The sequence below is a fragment of the Labrus mixtus genome, chromosome 2 (assembly GCF_963584025.1).
Source record: "Labrus mixtus chromosome 2, fLabMix1.1, whole genome shotgun sequence".
NCBI classification, from domain to species: Eukaryota; Metazoa; Chordata; class Actinopteri; order Labriformes; family Labridae; genus Labrus; species Labrus mixtus.
Window position 1 is genome coordinate 12644036 of NC_083613.1, and position 25063 is coordinate 12669098.

At 43.5% G+C, this 25063-nt stretch overlaps 1 protein-coding gene across 1 annotated transcript; it reads left to right on the forward strand.

Moving 5' to 3' along the window:
- Window positions 1–728: 728 nt before the first annotated feature.
- shoc2 (SHOC2 leucine rich repeat scaffold protein) lies at window positions 729–23215 on the forward strand. Its single transcript, XM_061052580.1, has 9 exons — window positions 729–817; window positions 9566–10642; window positions 11896–12033; window positions 12162–12292; window positions 12572–12760; window positions 15555–15677; window positions 16237–16374; window positions 17396–17513; window positions 18935–23215. Exons 2-9 carry the CDS (start codon window positions 9940–9942, stop codon window positions 19141–19143), a joined length of 1749 nt encoding a protein of 582 aa, XP_060908563.1. The 5' UTR covers window positions 729–817; window positions 9566–9939; the 3' UTR covers window positions 19144–23215.
- Window positions 23216–25063: the final 1848 nt, after the last annotated feature.

Consider the following 25063-nt stretch of genomic DNA (forward strand, 5'->3'; position numbering starts at 1 on the left):
GACTGAGGCGGACAAACATGGATTGGTTGTGATGGTGCGTCCGGCGTTGTTAGTATGTTTATGTCTTGTGTGTGGAAGTTTGTACGATCTATTGTTCCAGGGAATGAATAAATGTTTTCACAAATTGAAAAACACTTTTACCAAGGACAAAACAAATTTACAAACAACAGAATCTTGACGGAAAGCGAATGTACCGGCACTTTCTATCCTCCAATTAGTGTTGTAGTTAATCTGGTCCAGGGTTAAAAAAAATCCCCTCCCCTGATATCTCCACCCATGGACTCCACCCCCAGCCTAGAGCGAAACTTTTGCGCAGGACTGCCTTTTTAAATTCTCCTTACAGAGGAGTGATGTCTCGATGTCTACTGGGAAAACTCAGGGGGGTCTCATTGCATTTAAAGAGACACACACACCAAAACGGAGCGTTCTGAGAGAGCTGGTTTATACAGGGTCAAACCTCCTCTGGTGCTTGATTCATGTTATATTTTGACCAAAGCACAGAACATATGTTTCATTTAGAAACGGAAAAGGGTAATAATATGTCCTCTTTAACATAAACCATGAAAATTTCAAAAACTGAATCGTATTGGGCTAAAATTTAAATAAAAATACCGTGGCAATAGAAGTTATAATAATAATAATTATTATGATAAGCCAGTGTTTATCCCTGAATATTTGATATTACAAAGTCTCGCGATAACATTGGTTAGGCGTGCGAATGACGCAGTTTGGTGTCAGGGGAGGGAGGGGTGCAGAGCAGCAGCAGTGTAGGAAAAGAGGAGGAAGCAGCAAGGATGGCGGAGTCACACCTCTGAAGGTAAAACAGTTATATTATCACATTAACAGGGGGCGTTTTAGCCCCACAATACGACGACGAGTGCCCCCACCTGTCCGTCAGTCTCTGGTTAAAGGCTGAATCACGTTTTAGAGTCGTTTCTGTGGTGGCGACCACGAACGCACTCTTTTGTTCAGCTCCGGAATGGCCGCTGTTTTTCACAGTTTTTTCCTTTTTCCCTCGGCTAATATTCACCACGGGAACATCGCTTAGACACTGTGTTACAGTATTAACACATTTTTAGTGATTTTAGTGGCGTTTCTACTGCGATATCAGCCGTCGCGGCCGGTTCTTGTCTTCTGGCTGTAGCGGAGGTTTCCCCTCTCTCTCTCCGGCGGAGTGATCGCCCGACAGCCGCTCGGCTCGGTTCGGGCCTACACACACACACACACACACACTTACACACACACATACACACACACACACACACACACACACACACACACACACACACACACACACACACACACACACACACAGCTCCGCTTCAGTATAGGCTAATCGTTTGGATGTGAGTACACTTGTCAGGTGACACCTGCACACTCTGCATTAACAGTAAACAGGTGTTTTAAGGTGTCTCATCTCGGCCGTGTTGTTACCTTCATCAGTATCTGACTGGAACCTTAGCAGCTAGGCTAACTAGCTAACGTTAGCACCGTTAGCATAACTGACGTGTTGACGTTTAGCTTAGCAGCTTTCATTTCCTGCCTTGTTGTCAGTCCTTATGTGCGGCTTAGTGGCTGTATTTTTGTCTATCTGAAGATTGGTTGCTACATAAAGTAACTGTAGATATTTATTTTAAATGTCAGTTTAGAGGCTAGCTTACTTTACATTAGACAGTTTTTTTATGCTGCCTTCATGGGCTCCTCGGAAACATCGTACTTCCCAGTTGTGCAGTCGTAATGACGACACACACCCATTCAAATCGGTAAAAAAGCAACAAACATGGACACTAGAAGTTAGGTTTGTTTTGTGTGGCTATGTTTAATTACCAAATGTAATTAGGGCAGAGCTTTTTTATGCTTCAGCAGAAAGAACATTGAATGAGCATCAGAAATACTTAAACATCCCGGGGGGGATTTGGTCGTTACAGTAGCTCAAAAACACATGTACAACCACAGGGAATTCAAAATATAAGAACAATATTTACAAATACACATGTGCAGTGTAGATATGGCACGGAGTATTGCACATAAGGCTCAGTGAAGACAGTGTTATCCAGCTTGTATCAGTATTGTACACATGGATGACTGAGAAAAATTGTTGACCGGTTTGCAGACAGATTGCACAGTTGAAGTTACATTATGCAACGGAGAATTTCCCAGTTTTCAGTGTAGATTAGTCCAGGGACAGACTAATCATCTGCCTGTCAGAGGGAGAGAAAATGAGCATCAATTACAGGTTGTTATCGATGTTAATATACTTGCCTGGCATGCATTATAGTTAAGTTTGCTTTCTTGCTACAGCTTATTGATGCATAAAATGTGCAACTATTGAAAATAAATGGTAGTGAATAATGTTGCATTTTATATGTGCTTACACTGTACCATATTTCAATAGCTAAAACAAGTCTGGTAAATTAGAAAATATAAAAGTGTGCATGTTAGCTGTTATTCGAAGTTGCTGTGCCTATCTGCTGCAATGATTTACACAATATCTGTGTCAACAAGTCACTCCTGCAGCCAAAATAATCCAAAATGTTTTTTTTTTCTTCCACAAAATTGGCAGCGATTAATCTGAGGGTGTCTGATAGCAGCTTGAGCTTCATCTAAATGGTGTGAAAGCATGATTATTATATCCATGTGTCCTTCCAACAGGTAAAATGTACACATGCTGAGTGAGAAATATTTTCTTCCTTAAATACTTAAGACTTTTGGGGTGTGTTTTAGTGCGACCGCTCATAATACGTAATGATAACATTGCGATTTATTGTGCAGCCCAGGCATGTCATAGCACTTTAATTTGTTGCATTTATGTTACACACATGCTAAATTGTGTTCTGGATGCTCTCCCTCTTTAATCCAAAGGCACTGTAATGGATACACGATGAGAACAGTGTGCAATTATGCTTGGCTCTACAAGCGCTGGTATTATCAGATGTGGCCAAGATTTCCTTAATGGAAACTTCATTAGCCTCCATGTGGGTTGCAAGTACCATGAAGTCCATTTTCTGGGAGTATTGTGTTAGTGTTGATGGACATGCATTAGCACAAGTTGAACCTCATATCATAGGGCTGTCACTTTTTCAATAGAACAACTTTGAACAAATTAAGAACATGACACAGCCCACTCCGCCCCAAAACCAACAGCCTGTTGACAATCCGAAAGGACAGACTAATGACATTAAAAAATATTATTCTCCAGAAACACAAGTCTATTAACTTGGTCAGGATTGAGTGCAGCTCTCTTTTTATTCACAATATGACCTGCTGACAAGAACACCCGTTCAGAGCGCAGAGACTTTCCTTCTACACACAAATATTTGCGAGCCATCTTGGAGAGTTGCAGGTTTTCTAGCAACCCTGTGTCTCTCCTCCAATCAGGGGGCTGCTGTGTGTAGAGAGAGGGGTCTCCCTCATGTCAGTCTGCATGTCCTGAATCACGCCCTGTTGCTTTTGCCACAACACTATTGTCCTAATCAGTCGTAGGAGTGCATGCAAGGTTCAAGTTACAATGAGAGTGCCCTCCTCTGGATCAAACTGCAAACTACTTCAGACGGTCCAAAGCGCTGATGGACTGTATGTTGTAACTGAATTCAAACGGCTCATCACAGATTAGTTTGTGAACTTTCTCCCCCAGGTTGGAATTTAGAGTAAAAAGTGACAGTCCTGTTTAATTTACATCTCTTAGTCGTCCCATATTTAGAGATACAAGTCACCAAAATGTGCAAGTTTTGTCATACCTTGATTTAATACTTGTCTGTTGAATTAATGTTATCCAATAGTTAGTACCAACGTCTCCAGCAGGGACATCATTGAATAGAAATACACCCCGCACAACTACAAAGTATACCAGTCCTCTATACAACGCTATAATGAGAATATTTGTCTTTATATCAATGCTGTGTAGTTCAACATAATCAGAATCTGAACTAAAGAGTGGAGAAGAACATACTGGAGAACAGAAAACATAATGCAGCAGGTTCATTAGAGCACAGAGATCGTAGCGGCCGCATGCATACACTCAATGCAAAGTGCAGTCATAGAATATAAATGTCACTCCCCCCTCCAATTGGCTCGAGGTGAATTCTCCTGATTATATCCTGCTGTGATCTCACATCAGCTCACTCTGATTTGATTTCTGCAGAATAAATACAAGGAGGCTGGAGGAGAAACTCCTGAAGTCCTGGGTGAAGTCCTATTGAAATATTCTGTTGTTTGCATTCACACATTCAGCTCCTCCGGTAAATTTCAGGCCTTTTTCAGGAAATTTCTGCAAGTGTGGAAGTCCTGCATATGAACCATTAATCCTGTATTCTTGTCTAAAATGGCTGTATCTGTTTAACTGTCGTAAAAGTAATTAGAAAAAGTGAAATTTAAAAAAAGTAACAAACATTAGGTTGGTTAACCACTTTATTCAAACCCTGTTAGGACTTTTATTGAGGTAGTGCAGAAAACGTCTTCAGACACAGACATAAATCTGCGCAGATGAGGCTAACATGCAGTTTGTTATAAACAGAATGATGTACCAGTGCAGGGACATAGAGTGCAGAACCATAAAAGGAAGTCGCTTGCACAGTTTGGTTTTCATGGCCCCAGCATTTGGCCTGGGCTGGCTATTGTCATTCTCGGCCAATAATTATTTTGCACTGGTATGCCCAGTGGTAGATGTCCACCTTCTTATTCATGACAGACTGAAAAAGCCGTGGATTCCCTTTTTTATCCACAGAAACACACTGTCAACAGTCCGTCATGTCAGGGGTGCTGGTATTGACCCGATAGTTCTTTTAACCAAAAGGTCATATGACCTGTTGTTGTGGGGGCTTCATGGTTTGAAAGCCACTTCTAAAGATTACTCTCAGCAGTCCTAACCTTTTCACTTAGCTCTGATCCTGAGCCAAACCTGCCTCTCTTTTCACCAAAGCTTAGCTCGTGCTTGTGCAGGGGGAGCTTTACTCCGGTTACAGAGACTAAACAGAGACAGACCAGCAGAGACATTGTGGCTCAGTTTGTCTTGTAAAGATCCGAAGGGGTGTGTGTTTTGTCTGGGTGTCTTTAAGATGTAAATATTTATTGTCGCGTTGCAGACTTTATAGGGAACGGACCGATCGCTGAATGCATGTGAAGGTGGGGCAGTAGGTTTAAAGTAATGTCAACACCCGCTGGGCCATGTTTGTTTAGTAGGAGTGAGTTGGTATGAGGTTATGCACAGTACATTCAACAGATTTACGGGGACAGGCGCGCACACACACTCACACACACACACACACACTAACCTGTATTTCTTGGTCATGACAACCTGCACAACCTGTTATGTCAAGTCAAAGGAAGATATTGTCTGGATACTTATGTTTGTTCTTTTTTTATCATTATATTCAGTTTACAATAGAGGTTGACGATACGACCTCAGATTCATATCACAGTATTTAACGGTGTTATATGACGGTTTTACAGGATTGAGCATATGAACACATATCCCACACATTAAGACCCCCCTCAAAGAAGCCTGCCTGATGGGATATCTTACTCATTTCTGTGCATGAGACAAGAAAAAGATCTTTTTAGAAGTCACTGTGCGTTTAGATCTTGGTAGCTTCTATGAGGGTCTGTGTGGTTTTTAAGTTTTCTTTCTCGCTGCTGCCAAAAACACCACATTTCCTGATATAACTGTATCATAATAAAAGTGGTTGCAGTGGTTAGCACTGTTCCCACGCACAGGGTCCGAAATTAACTTTTTGACTCACTGGCCAAGGTGGCAGGTAGATGAAAAAATTCACCGGCCAAACATATTTTTTTACCGGCCAAAATAACAAATTTTGTTTTTGTGTCCTATACACATCTGTGTTACAGTACATTTAATTGAGAAGGCATTATGTTTTGTTTTATCAATAACAAATTTAAGTCACAGATTCGATCATGTCATCAGATCAGGAAATTGTAAAAAAAAATATATATTTGCTGGCCTTTGTTTCTTGTATTATTTGTAGGCAGTAGTTCCCATACCGTCCGCTAGGATATCTAAAGTATTTGTACCGCAGCGCTATTTCAGAGTCTGTGTGGAGATGTTCACAGACTTATGACGTTTGAGCGGATCACTTGTGTTCCCGACTCGGCCCATACGGATCAACTGTTTGCTGAAGCACTAGAAGTAAAAAGGTGCGCGTGGTGGCTGGCGCTTCGGTGTGTGTGCGTTTGCACTGCAATGTATGTTGGTGTGTCTCAGCATGCCCCGTGATGCCCACAGACAGTCATGACAGCAGAGCAGAGAGAGGAGCAGGGAAAAGTAGCTGCAGCTAGGCTACATCAAACGTGCTTAATACTCATAGCATAGTTTTTTATGACTTTTTGATAAAACATTTACCCGCCCTGTGGCGGATAGCCCTCTGAGAAGTACTCGCCAAATGGAAAATCAATCCGCGCTTGGCAGGTGTTAATTTCGGACCCTGCCCACGCAGCAGCAAGAAGGTTCCTGGTTTGAATCCCCCTCGGACAGGAGCCTCTCTGTGTGTGGAGTCTGCATGTTCTACTCATGCTGGCTGGTTCTCTCTGAGTAATCCTACTTCCTGGTGACTCTAAATTGCCCGCAGGTATGAATGTGAGTTTGGCTGGTTGTTTGTCTCTGTATGCCAGTCTTGTGAATGGCTGGCGACCAGTCCAGGGTGTAACCCCGCTTCTCACAACCACAACCCGCTTCTTTTAATAATCTTGAACTTAACTACAAACCTTTAAGCAGGTAGACCTGTAGCACATAGCCTGTGTTAAAGCCCCAGGCAGAGAGAAAGTGATTTTGGTGTTTTTTTGCTTTGGTTGGTAGAGGTCGGCTTGGGCACGTTAGTTGCTCATTCACGGGTACCCAACGTTGAAATGGCATATAGCTGATGGCCGTCTTGCATAATTGAGAAATCCACGAGTGTGTAGAGTCAGTAAAGGTTCAGTCATGTCCTCTGTGTTGTTCTTTATTGTGCCGACACTGAGACCGCACGTCTTGTAAACAAACCAAAACATAACAAGTGTTATCTCGAGACACTTTACAAAAAGCAGGTCAAATACCTTACTCTTTGTCTTTTAACATTACAAAAGAGCAGGTAAAAAGACCATACTCATTGAAATGTTACAAAAAGCAGGTAAAAGACCTTACTTATTGCGATATTACAAAGACCCGGCCTATCCATCATGAGCACTTTAGCAAAGCAGCAAAAGTTACAGTGGTAAGAAAAAACTGCCTTATTAAAAGGCAGAAATCTTCGGCTGGATCCCCAGCTCATGACGAAACAGCCTTCATAGGCCTAGACTGCGCCGGGCTTGGAAAGGGATAGGGGGAGAGATGGGATAAAATGCAGGAAGAGGGATAGGGAGCGTGGGGGTGGGGGGCGTTGTTCAGGTAAGCCGTCCATCAACGATCCTGTGTGTGTGTGTGTGTGTGTGTGTGTGTGTGTGTGTGTGTGTGTGTGTGTGTGTGTGTGTGTGTGTGTGTGTGTGTGTGTGTGTGTGTGTGTGTGTGTGTGTGTGTGTGTGTGTGTGTGTGTGTGTGTGTGTGTGTGTGTGTGTGTGTGTGTGTGTGTGTGTGTGTGTGTGTGTGTGTGTGTGTGTGTGTGTGTCTCTCTCTCTCTCTCTCTCTCTCTCTCTCTCTCTCTCTCTCTCTCTCTCTCTCTCTCTCTCTCTCTCTCTCTCTCTCTCTCTCTCTCTCTCTCTCTCTCTCTCTCTCTCTCTCTCTGTGGGGTGTTGTTCTGGGGGGGTGTTCTGGCAGGATGTCAATCAACGATCTTGAGGAGCCTATAACCCTTTTCACACATACGGAAATCTCCTGAAAAAGTCCGGAGATTTCCAGGAGGAGCTGTATGTGCGAACGCAACAGCAGAATTTTTTACTCCGATATTACCTGGATTTTATCCTGCCAGACCCCTAGTATTTTTTCCGCAGATAATCCGGAGGAGCTGATGTCTGAACGCGGCCGAATATACTCCGGAGATTTCAATTTCAGCCAATGAAAAGAGAATGACGTTTATATAGTGACCGCCTAAAGTGTCTGCACGCGACCACTACGATCTCCGTGCACGTAATTAAACGGCTGCATTATGTTTTCTGTTCGTCAGTATGTTGTTCTCCACTCTTTTGTGAGTGTTGTCATTCCATTGGATTACACATAGCATTGATATGTGTAGCGGACTCTGTTGCTTCGGCCGCTACTTCCGCGTTGTTTATTTACGCCACGTCTTGCGTCGGGAAATCCCCCGCGACCCCTCCCCTCTGACAGGGAAAGTTCCCCGCTGTGAACGGCTAGTTCGGGAGAATCTCCGGAGAAGTCCTCCTGTAAATATCTAGATATTATCTGGAGTGCATATGTGAAAACGGCATAAGAGAGCTCAAGAGCTCCCAGGAACGTAGGTGGTTAGTGACTGAGATTTACAGATAGATACATGCAGTAATATGATGTACTGTATATGCACAGTGAGAGAGAGAGAGAGAGGAGCTCAAGGTGCCAGTTCCCCCGGTAGTCTAAGCTAAGGAAAGTTTTAAATCTATTCTTAAAAATACAGACTGTGTCTGCCTCCCGGACCCCGGCTGGAAGATGGTTCCAGATGAGAGGAGCCTGATAACTGAAGGCTTTACCTCCCATAGTACACTTAGAGACTGTAGGTACCACTAGCAGGCCTGCATTCTGGGACCGTAATGTTCTCGAAGGGTAGTACGACACTAGTAGCTCCTTAAGATAAGATGGTGCATGGCCATTTAGAGCTTTGTAAGTGAGAAGAAGGATCTTGAATTGTATTCTAGATTTTATAGGGAGCCAGTGCAGAGAAGCCAACACAGGAGTAATGTGGTCCCAGTGTTTCCCCTACCATTATATTAAGGGGGCGGCTCGGCCCCCCCGCCCCCCTTAAAGGTGTCAAGTAAATTTTTTTTTTTAATATTTATTTTTTGGCTTTTTGTGCCTTTATTGTAGAGATAGGATAGTGGATAGAGTCGGAAATCAGGGAAAGAAGTCATTTAGGATACCTTTCCGATAAGATTCCTTCAAGTGTTGTGTCGGCGTGTGTCCCCCCCACCCCCCCAAAGCTGTAAACCTAGGGGAAACACTGTGGTCCCTTTTCCTAGTTCTAGTCAGTACACGAGCTGCAGCGTTCTGGACTAGTTGAAGAGTCTTTAGAGACTTACCAGAGCACCCTGACAAAAGAGAATTACAATAATCCAACCTGGAGGTAACAAATGCATGAACTAGTTTTTCTGCATCATTTTGCGACAGGATATGCCTGATCTTAGATACATGCAGAAAGTAAAGTCATGAAGATATAAATGTTTGTTGTTGAATTGTCTTCCCATATTTTTTCTGCTAATTGCGGTGAGCAGAGTCTTCTCTTTTTGTTTTTGTTCCCTGTGTCCCTTTGGAATAGATGAGCGTTTCTCTACGTAAATAGTGTCAGATATTCTAGAAATAAATGACAATAATTACCATAATGAGTGACACTTGGGACGTCAACTGAATAGTAGAAGTTACAAAGATTGAGAATGATTTTAAAATGTCAACATGATTTTGTAAATATAACCAACCTGTTTTTCTTTTCTCCAACAGGAAATCTTCAAGGGATTGAAAATAAACTTTGATGACCTTTGCAGCCTGAAAGAACTTATATCTGAAGGTCCTGGGATTGTATGCCGTTCAAACACTTAAGCATGTGGCCCATGGGTGCCCCAATCCAGCTACTTCAAAGGATTTTTTCACCCATGGCATTTTAACAAAGGAACAAAGTATCAAAAGTGTCCCAAAAAAAAAAACCTTTGGATCACAAGGTCTTTATTTCCAGGATCATTATAAATGTGTGGGCCTGAACAGGGATGTTTTCCGTAAAAGCCTCCTGGGCTGTCTGCGTCCCTTTTTTCCAAAATAAGTAAGCCGACAAGAGAGACTCCCATGAGCAACTCTGCAGGAGGCCCGATAACGTCGACATGAGTAGTACTTTAGGAAAAGAAAAAGAGTCGAAAGAAAAGGACCCTAAAGGTGGTCCAGCCGGGAAAGAAAGGGAAAAGGAGGCCAAGGCTCTAGCCAGCTTAGTCAAGGATGGGGGCAAAGAAACTAAGACCAAAGGGAAAGATGCCAAAGAAGGAAAGAAGGACACCAGCAGCTCGACACCGGGTGTTGCCTTCTCCGTTGACAATACAATAAAGCGGCCAAACCCGGCACCAGGCACGCGCAAGAAGTCCAGCAATGCCGAGGTGATCAAAGAGCTTAACAAGTGCCGGGAGGAGAACTCGATGAGACTGGACCTGTCGAAACGGTCCATTCACATGCTGCCCACCTCCATAAAGGAGCTGACACAGCTGGCTGAACTCTACTTATACAGCAACAAGCTGCAGAGCCTGCCGGCTGAGGTGGGTTGCCTGTCAGGCCTGGTCACTTTGGCCCTGAGTGAGAACTCCCTGACCAGTTTGCCGGACTCCCTGGACTCCCTCAAGAAGCTGCGGATGCTCGACCTCCGGCACAACAAGCTGAGGGAAATACCGGCCGTTGTCTACCGGCTGACGTCGCTTGCCACGCTGTACCTACGCTTCAACCGAATCACAACAGTGGAGAAGGACATCCGAAACCTGTCAAAGATCACCATGCTCAGCATACGTGAGAACAAGATCAAACAGCTGCCTGCAGAGATAGGTGAGTTTAAGCTATGTTGAAAGATGGGAGTATAAACCCTTAATCAAATCCATAGTTTTATAAACCTTACATGCAAATGTATGTCAAATATCAAATATATTTCTTCACAGGGTCTGAAATTAACTTTGAATCACCAGCTAAGCATTTATAGGCAAAACAAAAAAAAGTGTTTTTGTTTCTTGGGTTATAAGGTATTATGTCCCGTCGGATCAGATCATAGATTTGAGTCACAGATTATTTTTTATCAGATCAGGAATTTGAGAAATGATAAAAATAACATTTGCTCACCTTTATTTTCTAAAAAAGAAATCGTGCCCAGGCACCTCCTGCTCCCTACTGAACCGCCCCTGCATTACAACATTACGAACTCAAAACAAAAATCTATCTGAGAAAAATAAATTAGCTTTAAAGGAAGAATGTGCAACTATTTGGTCCAGTAGATGTCGCCTTTGAGCACCAGCATGAAACCAAAACAAACTGCTGTTTGGCCACACCTCCTCCACACTGAAGCCGCCGTTCTCCTACAGAGACACACCTCCAACCCCCCTCCACTCGCATTCGCATGAAGGAGTAATCAATTAGGACGCTCCATAATTAAGTACCATTAAGTGCAAGCGACAGTCCTTTATTCGAGCTGACACCTGTGTCCTGCATTGTTGTGTTAACATGCTAATGTTAGCGCTCTTTAGTTAGCTCTTAGCTTCACATTGCATGTAAATTGACACAGAATGAGCGTGATCTAAAAACTCTTACTAACATCCAAATAATCAGTGAGTATGTTCTTCTTCTTCTCTCTAGTCCTTGACTAAAACAGCTTTTATACACAAGGGGAGGAGCGTGCCGTCCCGTCCATGTAAACACGGCTCTGACAACAACACAGCCAGCGTGACTCGAGCTTCTCATTTATCTGTATAGGATTTTATGTCTCCCCAATATCAATATCTGTACCTCCTCCAAAAATCCCATATCGGACGGGTCCCAGTACAAACATTTACTCGCCATGTGGCGGATTGCCCTCTGAAGTTAACTCACCAAATGGAAAATCTACCTGCATTTGTCTCTCAGCTGGGTGTTAAATTCTGACTCTGCTACTTTGTTGTCTTAATGTAATGTTAGAGAGCTGAAACACATCCTACACTCTGCACCAATGCTATGCAGATTGTATTATGATGAGTTGGATGTCCTCTGTGGGGCAGAGGGGCGGGTTACTGAAACGCTCCAGATATCTGAACATGTTGTGCATCTTTCCACAGGCGAACTGTGCAGCCTCATAACTCTGGATGTTGCCCATAACCAGTTGGAGCATCTACCGAAGGAGATTGGGAATTGCACACAGATAACCAACCTCGACTTGCAGCACAATGAACTCTTGGACCTCCCAGAAACTATAGGTAAACAAACTTCAGGCAACGAAAGAAAATGTACCCGTTTATATTAGTCGACCTGTCTGCTCCCACTGGGATTTTACTTATATTCTAATTTGTATAACTTAAGCTCTGTTTTTATTTTCTTGTCCCAGGCAATCTGGCAAGCATAAACCGCTTAGGTCTTCGATACAACAGATTGTCGGCCATCCCCAGATCATTAGCCAAATGTCGAGAACTGGAGGAGCTAAACCTCGAGAACAACAACATTTCAGTGTTGCCAGAGGTAAGCACAACCAAGAGGGCCATCGCTGCATGAAAATAAAACTATTCTTAATACTGGGCTCTATTTTTCTATAAGCTAAAATCAACATGTATCATTCCCTGTAAATTTTTAATTCAGACCTCTTGTCCTGTCGTCTGATATTCATACTTCCTGAAGATCTAATGCAGATTAATTCTTTTGTTTGCCCGATGTTTGCTCGTACATCCAAAGTAAATATCTCATTATTTTGCTAAAGAGTTCTGTTCTGATCGTATGGTTTCCGTCTCTGTGCCGGACCAGGGCTTACTGTCGAGTCTGGTCAACCTGACCAGTCTAACACTGGCCAGGAACTGCTTCCAGTCGTACCCCGTTGGAGGACCGTCCCAGTTCTCCACCATTTACTCCCTGAACATGGAGCACAACCGAATCAACAAGATCCCTTTCGGTATCTTCTCCAGGGCCAAAGTGTTAAGCAAGCTCAACATGAAGGTATGAACACAAGGAGGGGGTTTTCACTCCCGTCTCATCCCACTTTAATAATCCTGTCCCATCCCAATCCTGGTAGACTGACTCCCGTACTGTCCCATCCCACTGCTCTTTATTTATTTTTTATGTTATCTTTACTTCACCTTGTCCTTTTGGCCAGTGCGTTGGCAGTACTAATTAATTTACCTGTGATGTATTGTGCCATAGGAATCTATCACCTGTCATATATAAGGCCAGCAGTAGCTCTGTCTGTAGAGACTTTAGAGGGTCACCGGTTCAAGTCCCGGTGTGGATCAAGTCTGGAAGTTAGTCTGGTTGCTAGGTCACTTTCTGAGCAATGCCAAGGTTCAAGGGGCACAGAACCCCCAGCTGCTCGAGCGCTCCTTCATGTGCAGCCCGTCACTCTGACATCTCTCCATCAGTACATATTGTATGGATGGTATGTTTGTGCATGTGTGTGTGTTCAATCATAGAGTATCAAGTAGTTTCCTCTGGTGGGATTAATAAAGGAAATCTTCTTCTTAAGATGCATGTCAGTAACTCTGCTGTCTCTGAATACATTGTTTAATTTATGCGATGGCTGCAGCGCGTGCAAGACCATGCAGTGTGAAGCTGATAGCAATGACAGCCTTCATTAATTTATTTTTATGTGCATAGAAAACTTCTATGATTCTTCTATGTCCGCTCCAGTTTACTGTTTTTCCTGTCCTGTGATTAGAAGTGAAATCCATTCCTATCCCCCTGGAATCCCACGAGAATCCCGTCGCCCGTGGTACTCACTGAAAGCAGTGAGAAAAAGTCAGTCAGCCTGTTTAAAAAAATTATATAAATAAAATAAAATAAAATTCTAAATATGTCTAGCTTCTATAATCAGACTTGGACGTTTGGTGCTTCTCCCAGCAGACGTGTTCTATTAGAATAAAGCGCACAATGACTTTAACAATACCTCTGTATGTTCAAGCGTCCCTGTAAGCCATGACTTTGACAGCGGACCAGAATGCACCAGAACCATGAAGCTAAAACAGCCAAGCTTAATCCAGCCGTCATTATTATATAATCTTTACACCTGTACTTTTCCTGCCCTGACATGTCGTAATATTTTCAGTGAGAAGGCCTGTGGGAGCATGTGAGATTAAATTGGATCAACTTTTCATACTTGACTTTGGCAAAAACACAAATTATCCTCTCACGAGTCAGTGATCCAGAAGAGTCCCTAACGAATCACACGTCCTGAGAGTGTTAATCTAAGTTTGTAAATCAAACATAAAAGTATTTAAGCTGTTGGATTGACTACTACAGCCATTATCCCGTCTTTAAATATTCATATGGATTCAGTGACGGCGTAATATTGGTGTCTTAGTCTGTGAAGTCACATTATGTTTTGGTGTTGAGAAAGCTCGGGACCGCAAGAGCTCCACATACACACAGTCAGACATGCACACATATAGCACTGCGCTCCCCTGCTGGCTCAGCTGATCCCGTCTCTCCTCTGTAACGCCTCTGTTATTACCTGTGTGGGATCACTTCATCCCCCTATTACACCTCAGGGACATTCAGATTGAAGGAGAAACCTCCCAGTGATGTAATTATCGCAGCTTGAAACTGCAGTCTGGGATAGGACTATAATCATATACATAAATAAAAACAATGATGTACTTGTTTTTTTTTTATATTGGCGATGTGCATACTTTCAGAGAGCGCCCCTACAGACTATGTTCCTACAGGCCTTGAGTTGAAAGCTGGATTTTTTCTTTTGCAGTCGTTTTCTGAATATGTATGTTTTTGCGTCTTTAAGGTATTTGCAGCGTGCTTGCTGTTAGTGCAGCATGTTTTTCATTTGCAGCAGGTTTCCATTCTTGCGTTCGTTATGGACTTCAGCTTGTGTTTTTGAGTTTGACATCAGGAGTGCATCTTTGCTTTTATCAAGTTGGGTCTGTTGTTCTTATTTGGACACGCTTAAAGTTTGAACATTTTTCAATATTGTCCAATAATCTTCTCAAGAACATTTTAGGTGTGCATACTTTATGAGAATGTTCCTAAAGGCGACACCCATAAAGGCGACGTCCTACAGCCCGTCAGGAGTCAGGGAGTGTGTTGTTGCATCTGATGAATTTTCAGAGTGTTTGCTGTTAGTGCAGCAGGGTTTCCATTGTTGTATTCGTTTTTGCTTTTTGCTTGTGTTTCTGAGTTTGCATACTTACTGAATGTGCTGCATGTTTTTATCAAGTGGAAACTTCCGGTCTTGAAAAATTAAGCTAATGCTGAAGTGCAAAATCCTGCAGTTGTCCGCTTGAGGCTGCAAACGCACAGGAAGTCACTTACACACCACCGCCAAAAAAAACGTTTTTTACAGCATAAATCAACATGTTTACAGCCTGGCACAAAAAACAAAATAGGTCTGATTAGCTAATTTTTCGATTGGCACACACTGTACGGGGGTGAATTTTTCTTTAAACGGCCACGTTTTGATTTCATGAACAATATGTGTTATCCATAGTTAGACATGTAGCTGACCTGATTGACAGGTGGGCGCGGTGTAACAGTTTGTCAGGAGTCTTAAAACCCGCCTCAGCTCCAGCTCTCAGCCTGTCGTTAGGTTGACTGAAAGTTAGACTGAGACAGCATTTCCAGCATGGCGGTGGCTGCCGATGAGCTTACAGAACCCCCTGCAGGAACAGATGGCTGACGTCACTCAGGCTTCATCCATTAATATTTACAGTCGGAATTGTTCTTGTGTTGACCGGCGTCTGAATTGTCCAATGTTTTGCTTATAAGAGTTTGTTTTTCTGTTCTTCAGGACAACCAGTTAACGTCTCTGCCGCTGGACTTTGGCACATGGACTAGCATGGTTGAGCTGAATCTGGCCACCAATCAGCTGACAAAGATCCAAGAAGACGTCTGTGGTTTGGTCTCTCTGGAGGTGAGTCTTCCACACACAGGTAGCAGGAATTTAGCTCGCTAGTGAACCAACTCCATGAATTTATTCATTCAAGATCACATAGATGGTCTACTTTCAGTGTGTTAATGTGTAGGTGTGACCTGAGGTGTAAAAGCGCTTTGAGGAGTTCATTTTGACCAATATTTAATAAGAGCGCACTCACATGAGGCAAAGTTGTGCGGTACTACGGTTAGGCAGGATTGCCCCCCTCTCCCCATTCCCCCCACTGGTCTGCACTCACACCTCTTCCAAGCGTGCCAGGGGCGAGGAAGTGTACCGAGCTTACACACAGATCGGAGCACTCACACTCGTCAAGCGAACTGGACTTTAGGGGTCAAGCGCGGTACGGATTGCCTAGTGTGAGTGCGCCCTAAGAGTGATGTGAGGACGCGTGTCTTTGAGGCTTTTCTTGGTTTCAAATAACATATGCATCTTTATGTTCCTACTTCATGCCCGGTGTGTTATTTCGATATCAGGAGTGTATTGTTGATTTTGTCATGATCTATTGTTCTCATTGTGACACGCTTTTTTGTTTTAACAGGTTTTAATATTGTCCAATAATCTCCTCAAGAAGCTACCACATGGTATTGGGAATTTGAGGAAACTACGTGAGCTGGACTTGGAGGAAAACAAGTTGGAATCTCTACCCAATGAAATAGCTTATCTGAAAGATTTACAAGTAAGTGTTGGAAAGACTCCTCTTCTTTCTTTTTCAGTCTGAAGGAGCGGGCTCCTGGACGTGCTGTCCTCACCGTTAGATAATCAGCCACAGATGGTCTCTGTGAGAAATGAACATCAGTGTTGGATAAAACTGGCTCTGTTGTATCAACTACAAAAGATCAGGACTGTGTCAACGACTATGAGCCGATGTTTTTACACAATGTTTTATAGCAAACATTTTACGACATTTTTTAAGTTGTCATCCTGTGAATTTCTGCATACTTGAAGAAATACATTTAGTGTTGCTAAATTAGGCTATTGTGTTGTAGCTGCAAAATGATCCTACTCACTGCAAAGAGGTGGATCTCCCATGTGTACAAGAGATGTTTTAATTTCAGAGTTTGAGTTTGATATGTTTATCTTAAAGGTCACATATTATCCTCCTAATAAGTCTCAGAGCTCCTCAAAACATGTGTGTGAAGTTTCTTGTTCTAAATCCACTCTGATCCTGTATTTGATCATGTCTATAAACCCCTCTATTTCAGCCCTGCTCAGAACAGGCTGTTTCTGTGTCTGTACCTTTAAATGTAAATGAGCTGTGTCTGACCACGCCCCCTCTCCGGAAGGGCTTGGGTGTCTCAGTCTTTCTCGCTTCGTGTCCTGTTGTTTACAGTGAGAAGGCAGACTCAGAGGACAGAACAAACACCTAGCTGTGGGAGTGTCACCCATCTGGGGGAGGGGTTACTGCCCTTTGTGATGTCATGAAGGGAAAATCTCCAAACGGCCTGTTTGGGCACACATTTTCTGAAAAGTGTAGCAGGCAGAAGACGGAGAGGATGGACTTTTCTCATCATTGGGGGGTTTGTAGACAGACTAGAGACACATATTAGAGTCAGAGGAACATGGGGAAGTGGATTTTGAATAATATGTGACCTTTATGTTCCATTGAAGTTGAAGTTATTCTGTGTGAATTGGTGAATGACTTTTACATCTTTAGCACTAATGCCAAACTTCCTGCTCTATTTGCGCTCTCTCATTAGAAACTGGTGTTGACAAATAACCAGCTGACTACGTTACCCAGAGGCATCGGTCACCTCACCAACCTCACTCATCTTGGTTTGGGGGAGAACCTGCTGCAGCATCTTCCAGAGGAGATTGGTAAGCAGTTCCCTCAAACTGCGGGCTTCATAGATCGCTAACATAGACACGTGACACCTCAGTCTTACAAGAGCTGGAGATATGTGACTCTACCGGGGAGGCAGAGCGTCCTCTAGTGACGCTGCACACTGAGAAGACGTATGGGGCGCCTGATTATTAGAGCTATGAAATCCAGTTCATAATTTTAGAACTTAATAATGCTCCTTATAAACATGAAAACTGAAAAACACTCAGTTCATGGTCTGTCCACGCTGCCTGGATTTAGATACAAGTGATTGGTTTCTGTTTGAATGTTGGCATGAAGTCACATGACCTGAGTGTTTGACCCCCCAACCCCCCCTTTAGTGTTTCTTATGATATTGAGGTCTAGTCCACACGTAGGCAGGTATTTTTTTAAAACTGAGGTTTTTGACATGCTAAAATGTTCTCGCCATTTCTCTGCATTGACCATTTGATTTTACAGAGTCGTCCATTCCTTCATCTCTGCCCGTCAACATAGTGGGAGAGTATCTGTGAGCTTGTAAAAAGTCCATTTAGCATCGTTAGCACCAGCGCTAGTTTGGTTACATCTGCCATCGCACTAATCTCATTTAAACTAAAGAGACAGCGTCACACGGAGGAGGAACCGGTGCACAGCGTGAACAAAGAACAAAGCTCTGTTTTTCCCGTCTACACAGAAACACCTTAAACAGAGTTTCTGAACATCTTCACCCTGGAAGGAGTTTTACTAAAAGAGAGATTTAAGTGACCTGAAACGGCGTTTACGTACGAAAGGTCAAAAATACCTGCCTACGTGTGGACTGAACACCCACTTAATGCCCCCACCCCACAGCCTGTCACATGTCTGTATCTCCCAGGATGCAGAAACCATTAAAGGGTTAATTTACTCACATCGCCATATCTTCGTCCTGCGACGTACATTTCAATAGTTTTATCAGATCTCTTTCTCTAGACGTGAGGCGAAGCACCACACTCAGTGCGATTAAACTGAGACGTTAGCAGCAGACGATTATTTTTGTTCACAAAGTTACTACAGGAATCAGATTCTAACAGTTTACATGGCGCTTGTGTTCCATTTGATGATTTTGTGCGGACGCAAGGGGAGGAGGGTTGGAGGTGTGTCTCTGGAGGAGATCGGAGGCTTCAGTATGGAGGAGGTGTGGCCTAACAGCTTGTTTTGGTTTTACGCTGTTGCTCAAGGGCGACCTCTACTGGATCAAAAAGTCGAACATTCTTTTTTTAAAGGTTTTTCTTTACAATCACAGTTTAGAGAAAAACAAAGGAATGATTTCATCGGGAGTTGGGAGGGCTGCGTTTTGTTCCTGAAAATCGGTAGTTCACTTATCTCCGCCCTTGTGTCTCTCTCTGTATGACGGCTTCGGTACGTTTCTCTTCTTACTGTCTCTGTCGTCTGTCCTCAGGTACACTGGAGAACCTGGAGGAGCTGTACCTCAACGACAACCCCAACTTGCACAGCCTCCCGTTCGAGCTGGCCCTCTGCAGCAAGCTGTCTATCATGAGCATCGAGAACTGTCCCCTCAGCCACCTGCCGCCGCAGATCGTCGCCGGAGGCCCCTCCTTCATCATCCAGTTCCTCAAGATGCAGGGACCGTACCGTGCCATGGTCTGAGCCCGGAGCAGCTCCATCCCAGACCTACTTAAGACCCCTCCTCTCGCTCTGCACTCTGACGCCCGCCCGCCACACTACGTGTATCATACACTGTAAAGAAAGCAGTCCACCAAAATCAGTGGTGGGGGCAAACAGGACGAGGAGGGGGGGGGGGAGGAGGAGGAGGAGATGTTTCTTTCACCATCCTTAGGCAGACTCGAGGGGATTCTTTGGAGGCGTGGCTATCGTGGTCATTCTCGGACCCCTGCTTATCTTTCATTCCGAAACCGTACAAAAGGAAAAACATTTCCCTCCGTTTGCCAAAAACTGAAGATATATAAAGTTCTATATATTGAGTAACTGTGAGCTACGTGGCAAGTCTTTGAAACATATACGCCGTGCTCCCATCGCCAATGTATCTACAGTCATTACATCATGTGAGCGAGGAAACAACTGTATGCAAAAACGCCGTCACATTTATTGCTGCTGCCGTAACCCTGTCCTCTCGCCACGGTCGCTTTGGATACGCCCTCTTTCTTTTGTTTTTACATCAGCGTCACTCAGAATCACTTCTGTTAACGGCTTCTTGACCGCAGAGAACAAAAAGGTCTACGGACGGCGTGCTTTTTTTTAAAACTGTGCCTACGTTACGAGCGAGCCGCAGGGTCACCTCTAAACGCAAATGTCCGTGAGAATACAAAGGTATAAATTATTTCAATGGTTCTTTTTTTTTTTTATCACTGCTGTTTTTACCTTCTTCTTCTCTTTTTGTTTTTACTGCTTCTTCTTCTGCTGTTGCATTAATCTGTAATCGAGCGATATCGGCTGTAAAAACGCGGCGCTCGGAGGCGTGTCTAACAAACTGCGGCGGCAGTCGTCGAACATGAAGCCGGTAATGTTTGTAAACAAACGTGAGAAACGCTGATCACGCCTGCTTTAAAAGAAAAGAAAAATATCTGAGGTGGGTGGCGCTGTGACCGCCGCCGCCGATATCGCTTCATGTGATAAAAGGTATTTAAAAACCACGGTTGGCGGGACGAGCGGTCAGAGCGTTTTTGTTTTTTTTATGATGTAAACAAATCCTGGTTGTTGCCTTGAGTGCAATTTTTTAATTCTGTTTACTTCTTTGATATTATCGCCAGTGTCGGGCTGCACCGCTGTCGTTCAATTGATCGTCGACCAACATATCAGAAAGGAAACGCCGGCGTCTGTCGCGGGCGTGGCGAGCTTAAACGAAAGTGAAATCATCACACATTGACGTTTAATCTCGGACCGGGTCTCTGAATTTTAACTTCTTAATATCTTCTTTGTCCCACACTGTCCCAGCAATGCTGCTGCTCTTATGCACTTTTTACGGAGACATTGGCGCCCTCTAGATGACGTAAACACACACAGCAGCCTCTCAGCGGTGACTCGCGGCGAGGGGCACTCGGTCTCTTAAAGAAGTATTTTATCGTGTGCATTAAACGTGGACGTTGGCGGGCTCAGAATAGGATCCTTTTTTTTTTTAACCTGTCAGGAACTCGCTCTCTTGAACTGTGACAGATTTTTCCGTGCGGCCGTGAGATGTTTCCCACACGTTGCTTCGTCCTTGGCGAGCGCACGGTTTACTTCACATCAGGATTGTTTATTTTGAAATCATTTGACGGTGAGTGTTTTCTTAATGAGATGTAATATTCAGTTAGTATTATTTTCAAGTGTACATGAAACATCCCGAGCGGACGGTCGGCGACCCGACGTTACTTTTTCAAAACGTGTTGCATCCCAGCTCGCTCTTCAATCATGATTCTGTTACTCGATGGAAACATGTGGGTCTACTTTTTCTTGCAGCAGCTTTTGCGTGTTTCAGTGGGCTGTGGTTCGGTCTCCTCCTCGGGGAGAGCTGAGCGATGACGGCGCCGCAGCTCACCTCCGCTCTGGGGGGGGGGGGGGGGGGCGGGTTTGAGGTGAACGATGTACCGCTGCTTCTTATTTACCAGCAGAACCTTTTGCTGCTTCTGTGGACTGAAACTGATGCTGTACAAGACGACGGAGGGAGGGAGGGAGGGGGGGGGCTGGACAAAGGAAATATCCACTGATACAGACTTCACTAAAAAACCTGACAAGAGACAAACCCCCCTGAGCTTTTCCATCGGGCGTCAGGCTCGCTGGTTTCTCTCACAGATCAAATCGTTGGGACGCAGCGATGAGACAACAAGGTGCATATTTGAGCTTCACGCACTTACAGTTTAAGACTGTCGGGGAAAAAAGACAAAAAAAAAATGTAAAAAGGGCTTTCTGTGTTCACGCTCGACAACACACCGGAGGCATTGCATTCCTGGGTTTTCTATCAAAGCTTTGGAAGTTTCTTTTTCTTTGTGTATTTTCTTTGAGCTGTAAACTATTGTGTGACAAATGCCTTCAACGAGTACTCAAAAGTGAGATGTGCATTAGGTATGCAGCGCCAGTGCTGTGACCCGTTTTTACATTCAGTCTCTGTTTTTTACTTTTGTCATGTGCCATTTTGCGACGGGGGTGAGCGTGCCAGTGTACGGAGAGGAAGGCGGGGCGGAAACTGAACCGGGGCGGATCGACCGGAGAGCATTTATCAGATCCTGGAATGTAGTTTTTAACGTGCGGAGGAGGAGTAGGAGGAGCCCGCTCAGTCAGAGGACTGTTGTTTGGATCCAAAAGATGATTTAGAGTACCGCTGCATCCAAAATAATCAGAGTAGAATTGGTGTTTATTTTTCTAATGTCTGTGATTTGCAGCCGCTGAGGGCGTCGCTGAATCTGTGGTTTCGCTCCTCTCTGGTTTATAATCGATCTTTTTTTCTTGCCTGGTCGTTTTGTACAGGAAACAAGCATGTTGACATGACTGGCAGAACCGGGGCGTTTCTGCGTAGAGGACTTCGATTTAGTGGCTATTCGGTGTGTCTGCAAACGCTCCCTTTTTTTTTTTGTACATTACAAAGGGTATCGAGGCGTTGCGTTTGGCGATGCTTCTCCTACTTAATCGACTTTGACAAGCAGCCTTAATGCTCTTTTTTTTTCTTCTTTCACGTGTTTGTTGGGCGACTCCTCGTGTCTAAGGCCGCTGACTGTACTCGATGACGAAGGTTAAAATGTTCTTTTGGCTCTGGTTACTCTCTGTCATCTTCTTCTTTTACCCTGTACAGAAATGTGGCGTCCTGGTCAACTCAGTATTACGACGTCTGTAATGTGACGACAGTAAACGCCATCGTGCTACCAAGTGGATGTGCGTCAGCTTGCGTCTCACTTGGCTTCGGCGTTCAAGGGGAACTCCACCAAAACTTACTTTTTTTCCTTTTTTTTTCCAACATGTGTTTTTCTCTCCGCTCATATCGTGCGGTCGCCCGTAGTTCTGAAACGTGACAGCCACTTTTCAAATAGTTCATGTTGCCGTTGGATCACATTTTCTTCATCTGATAAAGCACATAACTACATCCACATCCTGCTTAAGTCAGTTCAAGTGGAGTGGCCCTTTAAGGCGAAGCGTCCCTTCTCTCTCCCGTTTGCTCCGCGTCTTGATTCGAGCGCCGCACGTTCACCGAGCAGAACCTTTGATTAAAAACCACCACGCAGATAAATCGCTCTTCTTCTTCTCCTCCGGTCAGTAAAGGGATCCGGCTCCACGGATTGGGCAGATGTTGAAGGTGTTTTTTGGGGGGGGGGGTCGAGCAGATGCAGACGTGACTACCTCTATGTGAGTCTTCATCGCTAACCACGGTGACCAACATCCGGTGCGAGGTGTTCCTACCTGTTCGCACACAGACGCGTGTTGAAGCGGGAACGTAGATCTGGACCAGCAGTTCTCTTTTTGTTTTGTTTTTACTAAGCATCCTTCAGTTGTTTTTTATTTCTGTTAAACACCTTTATAAAAGTATTATTTTGAAAAGCAAAAGAGGAAGTAAACACTGATTTGTGTGCTTGTTGTAAATGACAAACTTAATCAATGCCGCCCCATTGTAAGAGAAAACAACTAGCTGCAGAGTGCCGCTCTGCAAACGAGTAAAAATGACCATGTTTGGTGATGTTCTGTATGTACATACATCTTTTTAACTGTAATAAACCGATAAATATTTACAAATTTATCACGTGTTGTGTCTTTCTCATTCTTTTGACCTTTGTTTAAAACGAATGGACGAACCCATCTGTTCCTGCGGTCTCCATGCTGGAAATGCTGTCTCAGTCTAACTAACGGCTGAGAGCTGGAGCTGAGGCGGGTTTTAAGCCTCCTGACAAACTGTTACACCGCGCCCACCTGTCAATCAGGTCAGCTACACGCCCCCCCCCCCCCCCCCCCGTACAGTGTGTGTCAATGGAGACATGAGCTAATCAGACCTATTTGGTTTTTTGAACCAGGCTGTAAACATGTTAATCTCTGCTGTAAAAACAGACTTTTTTTAATGGGTGTGTATGTGACTTCCTGTGCTTCTGCAGCCAGCCTCTAGTGGACACTCGAGGAACTGCAGGATTTTACACTTCAGCATCGGCTTCTTTTTTCAACACCAGAAGTTGCTGATTGGATTAGTCCCATTGAGATTGGAAATGTCCTTTTGAAGGAGGACCTGTCATCAGTCATCAGATAAAACGGTTGCAGAGAGAACATATGGATTCAAGAAGGTTTACTCTAATAGTTTGTTCTTGACAGGACTTATTTCTGTTATAATAACCCGATAAAAACCGTCAGCTTTAAAACTGAACTTTTCCATCATTAATACATTTTTAAGAATCCCATTAAACAAACACCTTTGAATCAAAAGCATGGGATAGATTAAAACATTTCAAAAGGTGACATCACATAAAAGCAAGTCTAAAAGTGATTTTGAAGACGTGGTTTAAAGGATGTCTCTGAATCTCCTCAGCGATGAACAACATGTTAATCATTCAAGGTCGTGTGTGATATGTAAAGTACAGAACATGTCTCATCAGATGACACAATGGCAGCAGCAGGCCACAGGTGTATTACAGATCAGTGTTTGTGAGTTATCCTTCTCTGCTCCTGTGCAACACCGCCCCCTGCTGGTGAAATAGAGCCTGAGTAATGTTGACGGTTGAAGCTGCATACTGAGAGCTCTGCCCGCCATGAAGAGGACTGAATGCAACATGAAGCTATACATTAAATCCACACCCAGTACCACTCTGAAATCCCCAGGATGTCCCCTAATCAAACCCAAAGAGAAAATCCAGTTATCACACTCATTAAAGAAATAGTATACATATCAGTTGTCTTAGTGCCAAGTTGTCTTGGACAATCTGCATTTCCTAATGTGGGACAGTGCTGTTCTAAATGTGGGACACTGAAAAGTCTATGTTAAAAGGCCTAAATCACCTTAATTCAAGTATGACAACCTCTCAAGTCTGTCACACTCAAGTCTAAAATGTGCAATCCAATGATCTGTAATTTTACCACTTACAATGTTATTGATGTTACAAAACACTAAAAAGGACAATAATAGTTTTGATGCATTTAGTAGAAAGACAATAGGCTATTATATCATCATATCTGACTTGCAGAGAAAGCAGAATGTAATGAACATTTTATGCATTAATTTATTTAAAGAATTGCAATGTAATGCATTGCAATGTATTTTCTATTCCATACGTCTGTCCTGAACAAAAGAAATACTTAGCCAACTAACACCAATTCTATTTTGTTGACTAGTTGATTAATTGATCGACAACTCTTCAAAACTGGGTTTTTCCACATAGAAATATGCAACATAACCAATTTAATCGTATCTTTACCAGAGATGTACTAAGGTTTCTTAAAAATATGTCATTCAGCATGGAAAAAACGACCAATAAGTCAACAAATAGCTCCACAAAACAGCATACAATGATAACAGGCATATTTGAATGCAAAAAACTGTCCCACATTAGGCAAATCAATGTCCCACTTTTTCCTAATTTTAATTTAAAATAACAAATATAGAGTT

Excerpts from the sequence above, each read along its gene's own strand:
- shoc2 (XM_061052580.1), top strand. The coding sequence starts at position 9,940 with ATGAGTAGTACTTTAGGAAAAGAAAAAGAGTCGAAAGAAAAGGACCCT. Across the intron at positions 12,761-15,554 it reads TAAGCAAGCTCAACATGAAG|GACAACCAGTTAACGTCTCT; the intron begins GTATGAACACAA and ends TCTGTTCTTCAG. Across the intron at positions 15,678-16,236 it reads GTGGTTTGGTCTCTCTGGAG|GTTTTAATATTGTCCAATAA; the intron begins GTGAGTCTTCCA and ends TTGTTTTAACAG.